Source organism: Haplochromis burtoni, unplaced genomic scaffold (assembly GCF_018398535.1).
Source record: "Haplochromis burtoni strain Fernald_Lab_line unplaced genomic scaffold, NCSU_Asbu1 Contig_23, whole genome shotgun sequence".
In the NCBI taxonomy this organism is placed as follows: Eukaryota; Metazoa; Chordata; class Actinopteri; order Cichliformes; family Cichlidae; genus Haplochromis; species Haplochromis burtoni.
In genome coordinates this window covers 2816008-2834720 of record NW_024582384.1, presented here as the reverse complement: position 1 = coordinate 2834720, position 18713 = coordinate 2816008, and the positions used below count along the sequence as shown (strand labels likewise).

The following is an 18713-nucleotide window of genomic DNA, read 5'->3' as shown; positions in this document are numbered from 1 at the left end:
AACATGGTTGTTGTTCAATAATAAAATTATTCCTCAAAAATACAACTTGCCTAATAATTCTGCACTCCCTGTATTACTACTTGCTTTAGGAATACATTTAGAAACCCTTGTGTCAGTTTAGGTTATTTTTTCTTTTTGCTCCTGTACCAGTGAACAAGAGTCATTTACTATTAGTTTTCACTTAGTTTTGGAGACCATCATGTTTCTGCTGCAAATCTGCACTCGATAAGGTAACATAAGTTTTTTTTTATCATGACTCGTTGGACTTAGATTGAAAGACTTAGATCGGTTTTGCAGTAGTAGCCATTTAATGGGTTATGAAAATTATGCTGTCGATCTAAAATGTAAATTGCAGTTGATTGCCAGTACAATTACTCTCTGCATTTAACCACTCAGAGAAGCAGTGGGCAGGCACCAATTCAGCGCCCAGGGAGCAGTGTGTAGGGACGGTACTTTGCTCAGGAGTACCTCATGGTAGCCTTTCGATGGATTTATTTTTAATACTATGCTGTGTTTCATTAGTATTAATAATCTAATAATGGCATTTTTTTAATAAGAGCAGACATAATGACACATTGTGTATATCTGTTCCCTTTCACTCAATTAAGACATACAACATACCATATAGGATATCATGGACACGGATACTATATGCTCTCATGCCTCTACTTCAGGGAAGAGAGGTTATCACTGTTCATTTCAACTTTTATAGTAACAAAATGATTGGCATGGTTGCAAACATGCTACCTCTTGCTAGTTGCAAGAGGGCTTGTTGACAAAGTAGACACACAAATGCTACATAGCCCTGCAGATGACAGGGCACATGTCCGACTTGGAAAAGATGCTGGCCAAAAGACAAGTGGCCCTGGTAGCTAATGGATTTTCAAGAGCAATAGATTAGTTGAGCGTGGCCGAATATAGTAATCACATCTATGCTCTAAATCTAGTCAAACAAGATTATGACAAGAAAAGGAGGACAATGCTAGTCATTTATTTTGGTGTAAATGTTTTGGCTAACGTATTAATGCCACGCCATTACCAATCTATATTTAAATTATACACTTACACCAGGGGTGTCCAACTCCAGGCCTCAAGGACCGGTGTCCTGCAGGTTTTAGATAGCACCCTGGGTCAACACACCTGAATCAAATGATTAGTTCATTACCAGGCCTCTGGACAACCTCAAGACATGTTGAGGAGGTCATTTAGCCTTTTAAGGACACATCTTGATACCCTTGAGGCCTGGAGTTGGATACCCCTAGTTTACACTCTTAATATTAACTCGCAAGCTACAAAAAGTCAGGCGCTCACATGTACGCAGATCAACAACATGCAATAATAACTTTATTGTATATTAAGTCAGTACTGGTAATGACATGTACATAACTATTTCTACTGCTAGAAAGAGCATCTGGAGTCTTATTAAAGGCTTTATAATAAGTCTTATAAGTGATATCCACTAATCATCAGAGGAATCACTTAAACTTAAATCAAATATGTAAAAACTACAAAACACTTGACAGCATATAAACAAAAAAAATATTGGCTATGACATTGTTTCAGCTAGCATGGTGTTGTGGTTTGTGCTCACAGTTGGAAACTGCTCACTTTCTGTGTGGAGTTTGCAAGTCATGCCTGCTTAAGCTCTCTGCTGTACAATCCAAACACATGCATGTTAGGTTAACTGATGACTCTAAATTGACTATAGGTGTGAATAATTGTGTAAGGTGTAACTGGCCTCTGTGACAGCGAGGATAGGCTCCAGTCTGCATTCAAAATGGATAGATCCAACTGTATCAAGTTATCTTTACAGTCAAATTGTGTGTATTATGGCAATTCTATTAAAGAATAACAAGATGAATTTGCCTACATACTCAAGGTAAAAGAAGACTATAAAGAATGAGGCTACATTTTAACTTCTGATATAATAACTGCTGCATTAATATAGTATTAATGTATTGTAATGTATTCTACCTAACACTCAGAATAGATTATGGTGACTATGGAAATGCGAATCAGCAGTTCTGAAACTGTGTTACATAATCATCATGGAAAATGTTTGTGATTGTCACTGGCAAAGTTGCAAAGGTACCCTGTAATTATGGGAGAAGTCGACAGACTATTTATTCGTTTAGCCTCCATCTCTTCCCAAACAAAATCAACCTAATCACAGAGATGCCGTGTAATCAAGTGTCTTCTGCTGATTTCCCATTTTCATGTCATCGCTCGAATCAATCGGAATGGATGGCAAAAAAAATGGGAAACACATGTTGCAGAAGAAAATATTATATGTGTATGGCATTCTGGGTTGTCAGCTCATTTAGAATGAATGTGGCCGTAACACTGAGACAGACAGACAGAAAGACCTTTCTGCTTGTCACATTATCTAGCTCTCAATATTCTAACATAACAATAATGCGGCCTTACTTCGGCGGTAAAGTAAACGATATGAGTCAATAACAGAATGCAAGAAGGAAGAAAAATGTCAAATATTTAAGACATTTTAGCTGAGAATACAAAATAAATGAAAACATTTGTAATTCATGCTTTTTTTTGTACTTTTTTAAAGTTGTTTCCACTAGTGATGGTTTAACAGTGCAGTCGTTTCTATGACCCCTAACAAAAATAAGCATAAGCTTATATTTAGCACACTAATTGGGTTCAATCTATATGTACCAGCTATATGTATCAGCTCACAAGCTGACAGACAGCAGCCACATTTATTCCAAATAAGCAGAAATACACACTCACTCACAAACATAGAAATAGACTCTCTCAAAAACCTCACGGCAAAAAAAACTACCTAGATTTTTGTTTGTGACTCAGTGCTTAGAAGAAATGCTGCTACAAATAAAAGCAAGTGCATGCTGAAAGAAACAGTGCTCTCATAGTAGCTGCGGTAAAAAAAAGAAGAAGATGGAAATAAACAAGGTAATATTCACCAAAACAAAATGTAATGTAAATAGAATAATCTCTTCAGAGGAAAAACAAAGGTCCGCAATAGATACGGAGACAAGTTTCAGGTGTTTAGGGTGTACATTTGATGCAGTCCCACTATAAAAAGTAAAGAATGTGAGCAATACTACTCGAACAACACGACACACATGTGAGAGCACAGTTACTACATGCAAACAGTTGCAGGTTTCCTATCAGCCAAGTGGAGATATTGGCAAATTTCCAAACAAATCCATAAAAGCTGATAAAACAAGTAAACCAGAGCCACTCACTACTAAAATGACAACATGTTGACTCATCTGCAGCCCACCCTTGCCCATGTATAACTGACTTAGTCTGGGAAAGTAGAGTTAGATGTTAAAATGAGCTAAATGGCGCCCTCTAATGGTGATGGTTGGTGAAAGCTGCAAATTCCACTCCAAATCAACCAAGCCTTAAACTCTAGCCAGATTTACTAAACAGGGTGCACCAGCGTGTGAGTGCAATCCGCAAATGTTCTTTTAAAAGTTTGTTTTAAAACATGTATTTCAGTAATAAGTGTAATAAAGAAATAAATAATAAAATCAGTTCACCTTCAAGAAGGGAACTCTCAAAAATGCATATGCAACAGTCTCTTGAGGTCTCATCCCTTGCTCACAATCTTGTAACTGTGATGTCGTTGTAAATACTTGTAAAAATACACATCTCTAAATCTTTCCCTAAAACTAAAACAGACTAAAAACTTGAGCATAAAGCATGTGCAGCAATCATGGAGTCGGAGCTTATCATCCAAAAGCACCATAGCAGAGCTGGCTCCACACCGGCACAGCATCGGTTGGAAAGCTGGTAGTGGCGTCTCATTTGGACTGATCGCAACACAACCACAGACTCTGACAGCTTTCAGTGACACAACTGTCTACACATGTACCTTTAAAAAAGAATTCAAGACACTATTATCACATTGTCATAAAAGCAAGAGGAAAAAGTCCAGTGTAACTGCAGCACTTGGAAAGAATTTTTCCCTATCTCTCTTAGCCGTTAACATGAGACGGCACAAGTGCAGAGAAGTGCTACAAAGCAGCAAGCTCTCCATCTAGTGGATATACAGTGGAAGAAAAGAATTTTCTAAGTCTCACCCAGGCATGTAAGCAGCACAAGACCCAGTTGCCTCATTTAGTTATGCGACTGTTTATATCACAAAGAAAGCACTTCTCAAGATAAGTTGAGCACCAAAATTCTGCAGCTTTGGAGACAGAGGACTGAATCTAAATAAAAAAAACCTCATCAAAAGTCTCTATTCTTAACATATTAACAGAATTATCAATCACTCTACTTTAAGTGAATGCCTTTTAGAAAGCAACAGGAGTATTACTAATAAGTGCATGTTTATGAAAGCATATGTGTGTATCCTCGGGCAACTCACCGCTTTCGGTGGACAGCTGGCTGTGGAATTCTGGAAACTGTGTTTCCACCGGGACGCTGATGGTGCGACGCAGGAGATGTCCCCTGGATGACGCAGAGCGCCTCTGCTGCAAAAACAAGAAATGCATCTAGCTGAGAATAAGAGTGATTCAAGGGGACACAGAGGCAGAGCAAATAATTCAAGACAGATACAATCCTCAATAAATTCAAGTGAAAAAAAATCAATAAAATAAAAAGCGCAAAGTAGATAACACAGAAGAATGGTTAAATAAATGGTGGTGTTAAAAAACAAAACCAAAAAACTAATGAATTACACAGACAGGCGTCACTGAGTCTCTTATCTGTTGTTGTGGATATTCTGGTCACCATCTTTAATGTCGTGCTAAGTCATCAGCACACAATAGCTGTAGCAGTCCTGATAAATTAGCAGTCATTGACTAAAACAGAGCAGGCATTAGTGGCACATCAGTCAGTGTCTGATCATATCATTCGACTGCTTGCATACCAAATGTTTGGCTCCAAACAATTAGTCAGACAAAGGAAGAAAAGAATGGTTGCGGTGAGAAAAGTGGTGAGCTGTGGGAAGAAAAAGAAAACAAGAGAGACAGAAAGGACCTGTTGTCCTCGAAGTGGAGTGATAATGGCTTATCGAACATCCTCACACCTCTCAACTCAATGCAGCACCCTGTCTGTCTGCTTTTCTGTTCCCGTGTTTCATGTCCATCTGTTTATCTCTCTTTCTCTCTCCGAGTTCCTCTCTGAGTCTCTCCCTCTCTTTGCCTCGTGGGACTCGAGTTTTAAGGACAGCTCGAACTGACAGCATCAGTGATAGTGTCTGGTGGCAATAATGACTTTGCAATATTGGCTGTAACTTGAAGCACGTTTCTCTGACACAGTCTGCAGTCTTACTTGTGCTACAGTACTGCAGATTCTAGAACACCGGTTTTAAGCAGCGACTGGAGTAAAATCTGCGGCTTTGTTGTGATAATCAATTATTTAAATCATCTTAATCACCCTCTCATCAAGCTATTAATATTTCAAGCTCAGTGACAGTGTAATAATTTATCTGAAGAGTAAGCGTACTCTGCATTCGGATGCCTAAAATATTGAAAGACTAGAGATGAGATTTTACATAACCTGTGCTTCCTTTGCTCTACTAAGGTCTTAACCTGAAACGCACTCTCCCAATTGAGGTATTTTTTCCCCCCAGTCAATTGAGTAAATTCAATTACAGATCTCGTAGCTAATGGCTAGTAATGGCACAGAAGCATAAAAGGTCACCTGATTAAACAGGGAAATCAGTGTAAGAAATGCTAATAAAGCACTGCGAGCACTGATTTGGTTACAGCCGTAACCCCCCTCCCCCCCTGACAAAACCATGCTAACTTGTTGAATTTGTGTCTTGGGCTTTTTTTAAAACTATTTTTTATACCAGTATAAAAGTTCTCATTGTTATTAATTGAGAACCCCTTTTATGGGCAGTACTGTGCAGCTTAGAATTATACACTCACAGCCACTCCTATAGGTACACCTGTTTGATCGCTTGGTAATGCAAATGTCTAATTGACCAGTTACATGCATTTAGGCAGCAACTCTGTGGATTTAGGTATGTAGACACGGTCAAGGCAACCTGCTGAAGTTTAAACTGATGATCAGAATGAGGAAGAAAAGTGACTGAATGTGGCGTGAAGGCTGGTCTGAGTATTTGACAAACTGCTTATCTGCTGGTATTTTCCCACACAACCATCTCTAGAGTTCATAGGGAATAGTCCAGAAAAGACTAAATGTCCAGTAAGCAGCAGTTCTCTGGCTGGAAATGTCGTGTTGGTGCCAGAGGAGAATGGCAAGACTGTTTCAAGCTGATAGAATGGCAACAGTTAACTCAAATAACCACTCTCTACAACAAAGGTATGCAGAAGAGCATCTCTGAATACGCTTCTGCTGCAGAAGACCACACTGGGTGCAATTCCTGTGAAATGGAGAGAAATGGAAAGCATCACAGCTGTACTATTACTGACCGTGCCCATCTCTTTATGAGCACGGTGCAATCATTGTGTAGATTTAGTGTAATGACTGAGTGGACCACAGTGTGCTCTATAGACCCAAGGAAGGCTTCACAACAAGCTTGGATAGTATAGACTGTAGAAAACCTTCAGATATCACATCTTCATTTCAGTTTTATCACCTACAGTTCGCAGTGCAGCCCTCAAAAATTTTAAACGCCTGACAAATTTAAGACTGGTATCCACTCAGCTTTGCCTCTTTTTGCCTGCTGTTTGTTTCTAATTTGTCATGTGTTAAGGAAGAAACAAATTGGCTTTACAAATCACAAAGGACTTGCATGGATTACGGGAGGATCGGCTGTCGTCACGCTATGTTTTTCACATCTTTCTCTTAACGGTTTGCAACGCACAAATAAGGAAGAGGAACAGGCGTAAAAAGACAGGACTGATGAAAGCAGAGATTAAGTGAACCGAACAAGACAGAAAAACAGAATACGACAAAAGATGAAACGAAAAGTCAGAAACAAAAACAATAAAGAAAAGCGAGCGTTTACCAAAAGCCCTACAGCAAACATCATCACAGCAAAGAAAGCAATCAAAACTTTTGTTCAAAGACTGAGTCTCGCTGTACTTCTACGCATTGATTACTTTTTTTCTTTTCACTTCCACATTTTTTTTCCACTTTGGTAGCAAAGCTAAAGGATGAACACAGAAAAATTATACAGCACAATTACAGCTTAAGACTTAATTTACTTTAAAAAAAAGGCAAGCCCACAATAAATGGAGCTGTAAACCTTTTACTGAGGTTGAAGTCATGTTTTCTTCTAATCTTCTTATGTCACTTTTTATTTTTGAACACGGAGAATGAAGAAACTGGATAGTTTTTTTTCACTCCTTCAATTTGAATTGCTTTGTTTTTCCACTTGCTCACCTCTGAGCTTCAGTATCAGGGCACACATCACGATTGTAGGCCTGACCAGCTAAATACCATGCTGGACCATGCTGGTCTGAGCTGAACGTATATGTAACCCTGTATGCCCAAAGAACATCATGCAGTGCTTCTTTTGTTCATATAAAATATAAAAATGTTAAGTATTTCAACTGATAATATATTGAATACATTATCAAGTTAGATTTAGCTTTTAGCCAAATTTACAATGCTGATGTTGATTTGCTAACAATCCGGTTGTTCAGTCTGACGTCACTAGCCGTGTCTGGGTCTAAACTCCGCTGCAGGTCCATATATCAAACGATCACTATGGCATTACTGAGAGTTGAAAAACTGTCTAAAGTCTTTCATCTTTAATAAAATGATCAGCGTTCTGCTCTACCAGGTGTAACAATTGAGTTTAACATCCAGGCATCCATGAAAACGGAATTTATGACATTTAACGGAGTTAGAAGTTAGCAGGGAGTTAGCTCGCTAGCTTCTATCTAAATACAATATAGCATGTCCTGACTGCGGGGTTTTGGAAACAAATTAAAACGTACAGCTCTGTTATCACTTCCAGCATAAATGAAGACAGAAAACTAAACAGCAGTGACGTTTGTAGGGTTACTGAAGTTGGGCTAGCTGGTATATAATGATGTGCTACGTGACCGCTAGCGACACAGCTATGTTAGCATAATATAAACAAGCTAACTTTTTTTCCACTCGATAAAAGTTAACGTGAGTGTTCTCGGTGGTCAGAAACAAATGTAATCGCATGGCAGGATGCTGTAAAAGGACCAAACTTCAGCCAGGAGAACAACTGAGATAATCCATCCACAATACGAGGTTAGTCATTCATATACTGCTGCATGGGCTGGGCTGTAGTTACATCCTAAGGTTTTAAAAACTGAGCTTAAATAAATGATTAGCGGTAATAAAAGCCGAGGGAGGTCAACAGTGATCACTGACTGTTTTAGGAGCTTTTTGAGATCAAATAGAAGAAAATACATAACATTAAACATGTTAACAACACAAAAGCCATATTAAACGCAGACTACTTTAGACCCGGAAGTAGGATTCGTCGCGCAAAGACCCTGTATATCCCTCAAGCTATCGTCCAATATCCCTTATAAATGTAGACCTTAAAATAATCTGCAAAGCTCTCTCAAAGAGACTGGAGAAAATAACCCCCCTCTTAATTCATCCTGACCAAACTGGTTTCATAAAAGGTAGGCACTCATCAACAAATACACGTAGATTACTTAATTTGATAGACTACTCATACAGTAAAAACCTAGAAACTACAATATTCTCTTTAGACGCAGAAAAAGCATTAGACAGAGTTAACTCTTTCAGCACGTCATTGCTAAGAAAGTAAATGACATAGAAAGGTTTCAGGCAGTATCTTATGCCCTCCTACAATCCTTGAGTTATACCTTGGATAATTTCTATTTGCCAAGCTTTATGCACCAAAAATGTTTGGTTTTGGATCTCTCTTTCATAAAACTGGCGGTAAAACTTATATTATATTAATTCTTACCCCACAGCTTGTGTTAGAGACAGAGATATGATCCAGACATCCTCATCTTCTTGTCTCTTGCGCAAACCAGAGAGCGAAGGAATGCCCACTTGCGTCCCCCTATTACCCTATATCTCCAAATTTTTTAATTTAACTACGGCACTAGCAGCAGCCCAGTGTAAGGACAGCCTTATCTAGTAATTTAAGCGGCATAAAAGTGCGGAAAACGATGGCAATAACAAATAAAAAAATCAGCACATATATATGCAGATGATGTGTTTACTCTTCGTTCGCAAGAATATCAACAAAACCCCAATTATCTCATGTGTGATTGAACTTTGCATAAAACTCTTGCGAAAGCTCTCCTCACTCAATTAACTGGTCAAAACTTCTTAACAGTCTCCTACCCGATTAAATTGCGTCCCCCCATCACATTCCTCTTCATATCAGCGCCACTGCTAGATCGCGGAAATATGGTATAAGTTAAATGAGAATTATAGTATTAATGTTTCTCCCCAAGCTGGCAGCAGTCTAACATAAATTGAACAAACGCAATTCTCCTACTTTTAACAGAATATGACTAGATGATCGATCTAAGGAAGGTGGCGATGATTAGTGATATATATAGTTGTAGATATCTGGCTAGATGGAAATGTCTACCCATATCACTCATGGGAAGGGTTGCCGCTATAAAAATGATGGTCTTACCAAAAATAAATTATTTATTCTCAATGATCCCAACTAAACCGCCACAAGATTGGTTCAGATCTCTAGATTCATGTATGTCCAAATTCCTTTGGAAAAATAAACCCCCACGTATAAGCTTAAAAACACTACAAAAGACCAAGGATAAAGGAGGACTAGAACTGCCTAACTTTCAGCACTACTTCTTAGCCAACAGGCTTCAGTTTATCTCAGGATGGCTAAAACACACCCTCTTAGATGAACCTTGGCTAGATGTAGAACAAGCACTCTGCAATAATCTAGAGATCTCAGACCTACCATTTATCAGCTCAAACATCCAACGACATGAATGCTTTAAAAGCATCAACATCAGCTCTTCTCTGACAGCATGGTGGGAGTTTCTAAAATTGACGGCGTCTTCATTAATCCCATGCAAACGTACACCTATCTGGAACAACCCTGACATATTACAAAACAATAATATGATAAACTTTTCAGATTGGAGTGGTAAAGGAATCAAATATTTAGAACATATACTAGAAGGAACAGAATTTATTTCATTTGACGGACTAGTTACACAATATGGGATCAACAAGAAAAGATTTTTAGAATATCAACAAATTAAATCCATAGTAAAAAAGAAATTTAAACCGGGTCAAGTTGAACTACAAACACCACCAAGTGTGGTTCAATTTCTTACTCTTAAACCCCCCAAATTACTATCCAAAATATACAGAATGCTTTCTAAAACAGATGAATCAATATCACTTCCTATTGCAAAATGGGAAGCGGATTTATCAGTTAACTTAGACCTAAACTTCTGGTCTCAGATTTGCTTAAAAACCTTTCATCTAATTAGAAATCCCAGTCTTCAATTAATTCAATACAAAATATTACATAGAGTACACTATACAGGTCATCGGATGTTCAAGATGGGCTTTACGTCCACCAACAACTGCTCACACTGCCAAACCAATTCACCGGACAATTATATCCACGCTCTTTGGTTCTGCCCACCAGTTCAGAAGTTTTGGCGCGAGATATGTGAAGACTTATCGAAGTGTCTGAAATGTAACATTCCAACTTCCCCCTTAGTGTGTTTGTTGGGCAGCTTAGATAATGTCACTTCAGAAAAGAATATCGCCCATATGGTTTTCACTGCCCTATGCATAGCCAAGAAAACAGTCCTCATGAACTGGAAAAATAAAAATAATCTTAATTCTAACCAATATAGAAATTATCTATTAGATTACATTAGTCTTGATACAGCCTCTGCCACCACATCAGATCAATTGCTCTGGGCTCCTTTGATCAGCTCCATCACCTAGTGGGGGTGGGGGGTCATAGTTTGGTCCCGCCTTCACTGTTGTGATTGGTGTGGGGGTAGGGACAGGCTTAGGGCGTCGGGGGGTTCCCCGGAGGCATCTTCCTTGGGGGGCTCAACCCGGGGTAGCGGTCATGTCCGGTTAGGGGCTCTGTTGGCTCTCCGGTGACTGTTTCCTCGCGGCTGCGTGCAGCGGGGCTAGGGGAGGGTCTGTGCTGACGGACGTGGGTTACTGACCTGGTAGCCTGGCTGGCCCTGGGTGGGTCCGGGATGGGCGTGAGGTTCTGGGGGCGCTCCGTCTCTGGGCTGGGACCCGGACCGGGCCTCGGGGGCTTGGGTCCTGGTTGGTGTGTTGCCGGGGTTGTGGGCGGGTGGGTGCATGGGGGCCCAGCCCTGGAGCAGGGTGCCGCCGGTGCATCGAGCCACCTGGGGGGCTCTTCAACTGGTGGGGGAGATTGTCACATCTTGCATGAGCTTTCCTCTCCCCAGGAGCTCCCTCTGCAGGAGGGGGAGATACAGGAGAGGTGGAGGAAGATCTCAGCCTGGGTGTTTATTGTCTTATGTAGTCTGGAAGATGAGTGGATGGTGGGGTGGGTGCAGTTTTCTCTGTGGTGGGGTTGGGTGGACTGTCCCGGGCTCTGTGGGGCCGGGCGGCGCTGCTGCACTGGGCCCGGTCTGGATGGGCCTGGGCCCCCTTTCCCTGGCGGGTCGCGGAGTATGGGGGTGCCTACTGGGGTCAGCGGGGGAGCTGGCCCCAGGGAGGGGTCACTTGCCCCTCCCTTCCTTCCCTCCCCATCTCCAGCTGCCTCCCTCTTCCCGCTCCACCACAACCACCCACACATGCAGGGCCTTGGAGTAGGGGTATGTCACCAGGGTGCAGAGGAGGCTACCCCCCCCCTCTGTCTCCTTCTGGCTGCCTCTGCCTCAATTTTATCCCACAACTTAGACATTCACATTACTCACACTCTCATTACACATACATATAGGATCTTGGGGGGTGGGCACGATACACGGAGTCCAAAGTACCATCAGGGTGTACACCCCACCCCTGGCATCGTTGCCCACCTCTCAATTTTAAATACACGTAGACATTGAGGGCTAGCAGGAGGGACCATGCGCTTACCTGCTGCTCTCTGGCAGGTAGCTCCATGCCCTCCTGGGTTTTAAATGCACCTTAGAACACACATGCATCAACATTACAATGAGCGGGTGGAGGGAGGTTTGGAGTCTTCTCTCACCCCCGTTCTCTGCGACCTGCTGGAGCGGGGGGGCTAGGAGGAGGAGTTGGCCGTCCGACTGCGGTCTGGAGTGTGGAGCCTTCCTGCTGCTGCGGAGTCGGGGCGGTCTGCCTCCCCCCACCGCAGGGAAAAGGGAAACACCACCTGGGTCTGGGTGCAGTTCCCCCCTCCAGGGGCGGGGGCACCTAGACCCGGTTTGTAGAGTACGCTTGGGGAGTGTGATCGTGTGTACAGCGTCTCTTTATGTCTGTCTCCACGTTGGTTGAGTGTGGAGTAAGTGCATATGAGAGCATGAGGGTGGGAATGGATGTTTGTGTCTGTGTGTGCCTGTATGTCTGTGTCTATATGTCAGGTTGGGTGTCAGGCGCCACCTCTCTGGGGACATCTCAGGCCCTCCAAGGTTTGGAGGCCTATCTCCCCCTACCACCACTTCCCCTGCCAGTGGCGGACCCCCTCAGACATCGGTGCGTTGGTGGTTCTTTGTGTCCGGGGATGGGCGTCCAGGTACACACCGGCTCACTCCTTGGCGGCCGCTTATCGGGGCCTGGAGCCTGGGGCTCGCTCGGGCCACTTCGGAGGTGGGGTGCCCCCGGCCTCTCGGCCTGGGGCTCGGTCACTCAGGCGCAGCTGGCTGCCGGCGGAGCTCACGGGCGCGTCACTGCAACTCCCCCTGGCTTCTGCTCCGCGGCTGCTGAGTGAGCCCTCATCTGGGACTCTCCTCAGCTCTTTCCGGGACAGTGGCGCAGCTGCCCCTCTGTTGGTCTTCCTTGGTCTCTTGTGTTCTGGGGGCCTCTGGATGTCTGGAGTTTTGATCTCCTCCACACCTGCCTCACGCCCTGGAGGACGGGGCTGTGGCCCCCCCACACCCTCTAGCAGATTATTACATGAAGGAACCTTTTAAAAAAAAAAAAAAACAAGCGCGTCCATGCTCACAGGTGTACACACGGGTGATCACACCCACAAACTACACCCTTTTTGGCTCCTACCTCAAAGCACACTGTGTTCTGTTGATCTTATGTGCTGCACAATAATGTTTAACATTTAGTATTTACTGTCATATTCACATATATCATTGTGATGTTGTTTATTCTATTACTCTTGTTCTCTTCTGCTTGCTTTCTTTTTTCTTTCTCAGCAGGTGATCCAGGTGATTGATATATGCATTTTTTTTCCTCTGCCCGTTTGTTGGTTTTTGTCTTTTGCCCTTCTCCCCCGTCCCTCTTCTCAGCTGTTTCTCTTTCCCTCTTTCTTTCTCCCCTTCTTTCCCCCAGTCAAGTCTGTCCCGTATTCAGTAAGTGAAAATAAAATAAACAATAAAAGGTGAATCAAATGGACCATTACGGCAAGGCTGGGATGGTCAATTTGGTAAAGTAAATCCGTTGGGCATCTTTCTTTGCCTTTAGACAATCAATTCTGATGGCAAAGAGAGCAAGAACGGGACAGGCAAGGAAAAAAAAAAAAAAAAAAAAAAGAAAAAAAATAAAAAGTGATTCGTCGCGTCATCACTGAACAACCGGATAGTTTTTAGTAGCATAATGCTTGGCTAAAGCTAACTGAATGCAACAAAGAATAAAAAGCACGCAACACACACACACACACACACACACACACACACACACACACACACACACACACACACACAAAACAGAGCAAAGGCTCATAAAAAATACCAAAAACTTACAAAACACAGGTGAAGTGTTTGTGGGGTGACAACAACGTGACAGTAGAGCTGCTAAAGTGACAAGCTAATATTAAACGGCTAATAGCAAACATGTACCTTTCTCTCTCTGTGCAATCATTTGCACATTTTTATTTCTGTCACCTCCATAGTTATCATTCCACATTATCTTTTCCCCAAATACACTTGCGTGGTGTTTTATGAGATTTTGTTTTATTCAACGTCTTTTGTATTTATTTATTTTTTGCTTTTGTAGCATTTACATTTTTTTCTATTTGCTGTTGTTTTCTTAAGTTGCAGCATGTTTGACCTTTCAGGGCCACCATAGTGGCCAAAAGACAAATAGGACATCCACAGCCTGAACAAACCACCATATCAATGTTGAAAAACAGAGGCCTGAAACAATGTTGATGAATGCTATGAAAAGTAATTAATATGTGGACAGAACCTGCTTGTTGTATATCTATCACATTTAGCAGACACACTATATGGGCTACACCTTCTAATTTTTGAATTCAAGTGCTCAGTCCCATTGACGCAGGTGACTAAAAATCAAGCATCGAACTATGCAGTCTGCTTTTACAAAAATTTGTAAAAGAACAGGTCGTTCTGTTTAGGTGTGGCACTATAATAGGATACTCCGCAATCAGCTGTAAGCAGTATTATTGCAAAGTATAAATGTTTAACAACCACAGAAACTCCATAAAGTTACAGAGTGTGGGTTAGCAAATGCTCAGGAGCATAGTGCTTTTAAGTCCCAGATGCTCTGCTGACTTAGCAGCTGCAGTTCCAGTTTTCTCTGGCATTAACATCAGCATGAATAGTAGTGTACCAGGAGCTTCGTAGCCTGGGTTTCCATGACAGAGCAGCTCCTCTAAGTGCAAAATGTAGTCCAGTACATTTGTGTGTAGAGTGTCAATAATAACAGACTGAACTGCTTTTTTTTCTTGCTTTCCAGTTCTTTCCAGATCTATCAACATCATTACATGCATCTGCACATAAACATCATAAAATACTCATACAAAGAGCAATCTCTACAGGAATGCATGCTAAATGAGCATTAATTAAGCTATTGTCTTCTTGTTATTTAGTCAAACCACTCACTTTGTGACTAAGTATAATCCTCACCTCAGAAGAAAATGTTACTAAAATAGTTGCCATTACATAAATGTCCATTAAGTGTATATAATGGTTTGACCCTGAATTTATGATTGCTTGTTCACTAGAGGTGAGCTTGTTTAGCTGTCAAAGCCAGGTCATCACACCGTTACGGGTTGCTGACATGACAGAAATCCAGCCGTGCTAAGAGATAACCTTTTCAAGGCTGGTTCTCTAGATGGATGCATTTAAAAGCTGTTGTCCTTTTGTTGTTGAGAAACAAAAAGCACTGTGGAGGAAAGACTGCCAGTGGGTCGATTGAAATTACTCCTCCCTGCAATTATTGCTCTGTTTCAGTGTGTCATAGCCGGGTAATTGCATACAAAGAAACACTGAAGCCATGCTGTTCTTCCCAGTTTCGGTAGCCACACTGTTATATTAAAAGGTTTGGTAAATCCAATAGCCATGCCTTGTTTTTGTGCTTTTGGCCATCACTATTTTAAAAGTTAATGCAAAGGTTCCTGTAGTCCCTTCGATAGGGGATGTTGCAGGCTGCTGCTGCTGGCTCTTAGATCAAAGCATCTGTTGAAACTGAAACATGAGCTGCCTGGCAACATTATCCCTAAGACACCACTGCAGTAAAAGACAGCTCTATGAGGACAAAGGAGATGTTCTGAGCATCCTGTATATTCAATTACTTTTTCAGAAGTCCCGGTTTGAGTAATTTATTCCAGTATTTATTCATTTAAAAGGGGTCTTATATAATGTGATTTTTTTGTGCCATTCATTGCAGGCTTGAATCAGCCTCAGCCTCAACTGTAATCATCAGATCATTTCATCTATAGCTGCTTTATGCAGAAAGTGAGCCGAGCCCCACTGTGGCTCAATCTGGTACTGCAAAACACACACACACACACACACACACATGCACACACACACACACGCAAATCCATGCATTGTAAGGTCAGTCTGATCATAATAAATTATTGAAAACATGTTACTCTGTGTAAATAATCATTTACTTTGAGCAAACAATTAGACAGTAGTGTTTTTTACCATTAATATTAAACTGGCTGCATAGTATCACAGGCCTTGAATATTACAATATTATCTCTGCCAAGGAGGTTATGTTTTACGTAGCATTTGTGTGCGTGTCATTCTCTCTGTCTGTAAACATGATAGCTTAAAAGATTTTGAGTGAATTCTGATAAAACTTTGTGGGAGCGGAAAGTGGGGAAACTATGATTCTTACAAGTGTGGTGTGTATTGTCAACATATAGAAAGTACTCTATAAAATTTTAAAACATCATGTATAATTTGACGTCTGACCTCTCCTTCATGGTCAACAAGGACAACATTAGTGTCTGTCCTCACATGTGCGCTTTTGGAAGAATGGTTAAAAATTCCCATAAACACTCCTAAACCTTGTGGAAAGCCTTCCCAGAAAAGTTGAAGCTATATTAGCTACAAAGGGTGAGCTGACATCATATTAAACCCTGTGGATTAACGATGGGCTGTCACTCAAGTTCCTATTTGTGTGAAGGCAGACGAGTGAATACTTTTGGCAGTATATTGTCCAATCCCTGCTACATCTAGGGATGTATGCATTGAATGTGATGAAGACACCAAAGCAGCTTAAAAACCATTAAATGTGCTTTGTTGTGGGTATGTGGACACTTTGATTACAGGCTTACAAAAAGTTGCTTCACAAGGACAGGTTATTGCTGAGTGGACAGTGCAATTTAGATTAGCGTGTTGACTCCTGATCTCTGCTGAACCGGACCTCTAATCTTACCGAGACTTGCATAATCTGGCGTGACACTAATAAAAACAATGGAGGCAAAGAGCCAGCTCACCCAGCTACTTACAGACCCTGCACGAAGATGAATTTAAATGTGTTACTTCAGGTTTCACTTAGAATGTTTGGTTTGCCCGAACATTCTAAAAAAACTTGCAAATTTGGAGATGCAATGCTATGTGGAGACAAATTAATGTAAGAAAATACATTTGTAAAGAGGGGGAAAAAAGGAAGAAGAAGAAAAACAATAGCGACACAGAAAGATGACAGACAAGAGACTGGACTGTAAAGTCTGCTCTCACCACCTCCTCTTCATTCAGAAGCAGCATCTGACAGTCAGCAACCACACAGTACTTTGGGTTCCACACACTTCGCTCTTCATAGGAATGACCACGTGCCATCCGGTGTCTCAGCGGACACCGCGTGTCTGAAGAGGGAAAGAAGAGACAAAGCACAGCAACAAAGAAAGATATCAATTATAAAGGCGCAGAAGAGGCATTGTGTATTTAGTATTTGTGCGCTTGATAATAGAGTAGAATAAGATATCATAATTATATTCTTTAAAAAGTGATGAATTAAGCTGAAAAGAGGAGGATTCAGATTTAATGGACCCCACATCTCTGGGAGAAGAACTTGTCCAAATAACTGTTTTGCTGAGCAAACGTCCAAACTCTCCTTAATCACAAATGCCACCGGAGAGGTAATGACTACCGCACGCTCTCCACTTTTTTTTTCACTTCAATCATTCTGTGGATGTCAAGTGAAGAAAGAACCCATTAAAAAAGAAACTGAGACATGCGTAAATTGGATTCTCTAGCATCTGACATAAATCTCAGAAAGGCACTGCATATGTAATTCATCAAGCCCCACACTCTGTATTACCGTTACACTACGTCAATCAACACTGAGCACATTGAAAGACCTTTATTTGACTTCACTTGAGTGATTAAAATGTAAAAAAAAAAAAACCCCACTTAAGCTTCTCAGCTGTACTCCCTGCACACTGCATGGCTAGCATCCACCACAACATTTCACTGATAGTAACAATCACCTGCTGTGTTGTGTGAATGTCAGCCAGAGGCAAGTGAATGCAGCACATGGGTCAGGGTGTGCTACTCCAATGTTACTGTATATTCCCACGCTTTCACCAAACCAGGTAGCTACATGTAGGGATGCTGTGTAATAAATGTTGTTGCATCACTCAACACACTGTGTCCTCTTCCTTTAGAGCAGGGTTGGGCAACTCCAGGCCTTGAGGGCCGGTGTCCTGCAGGTTTTAGATATCACTCTGGGTCAGCACACCTGAATCAAATGATTAGTTCATTACCAGGCCTCTGGAGAACTGCAAGAAATGTTGAGGAGGTCATTTAGCCATTTGAATCAGCTGTGTTGGATCAAGGACACATCTAAAACCTGCAGGACACCGGCCCTTGAGGCCTGGAGTTGCCCACCCCTGCTTTAGAGGATTCACGCAAAACAATCTCTCTCGTGTTGGTTTTGCAGTATGCTCTGGGTCATTATCCGTTTGCACTGTGAAGCACCTTTCAATCAGTTTCACGGCATTTGGTTGAATCTCAGCAGAGAGTGTAGCTCTGTACATTTTAGAATTCATCCTGCTTCTTCTAGCAGCAGTCAAGTCATCAGTAAACACTGGTGACCCAGTTCCACTGGCAGCCATACATGTCCATAACAAAACATTCCCTTCTTCATGTTTAATGCTCTTTTAGTTCTCAACACTTTTCTCATCCCATCATTCTGGTGTCACTTAATCTTGAATGGGTTTTATTAATCATTTCAATCATATCAGTTCATTTGTACAACAGTTAAATTTTTTTTCTCACAGACCTGGACAGGCTCTTTTAGTGGTTTCCCAGCAATGTCATGATCCTGGGCCATGTTGGCTGGATATTCTTAGTTTCATGTATTTTTGTATTTTGTTCCTTATTTAGGCCATGCTTCCTGGGTTGCCCTGTTACGTTGTTCCCTAAGTGTTTTCCCCTTGTGACTCTTACCCCCTGTGTGCCCCTCTGTGTATTTGTGAGCCCTCGTCTCTCCTTGTGTTTTATTCCATGTTTTCCCCAGCC

General features: G+C 41.6%; 1 protein-coding gene across 2 annotated transcripts in view; it reads right to left on the bottom strand.

The window, feature by feature from the left end:
- si:dkeyp-72a4.1 (uncharacterized protein LOC100148058 homolog) overlaps positions 1-18713 on the bottom strand; it is a 113815-nt gene that overhangs the window by 77019 nt on the left and 18083 nt on the right. For both annotated transcript variants that reach the window (XM_042218794.1, XM_042218795.1), the window contains exons 2-3: positions 16932-17056; positions 4358-4463 (exon numbers count right to left, since the gene is read on the bottom strand). In XM_042218794.1, the coding sequence (XP_042074728.1) occupies positions 4358-4463; positions 16932-17056 (231 nt within the window). The remainder of the gene's footprint in view (positions 1-4357; positions 4464-16931; positions 17057-18713) is intronic.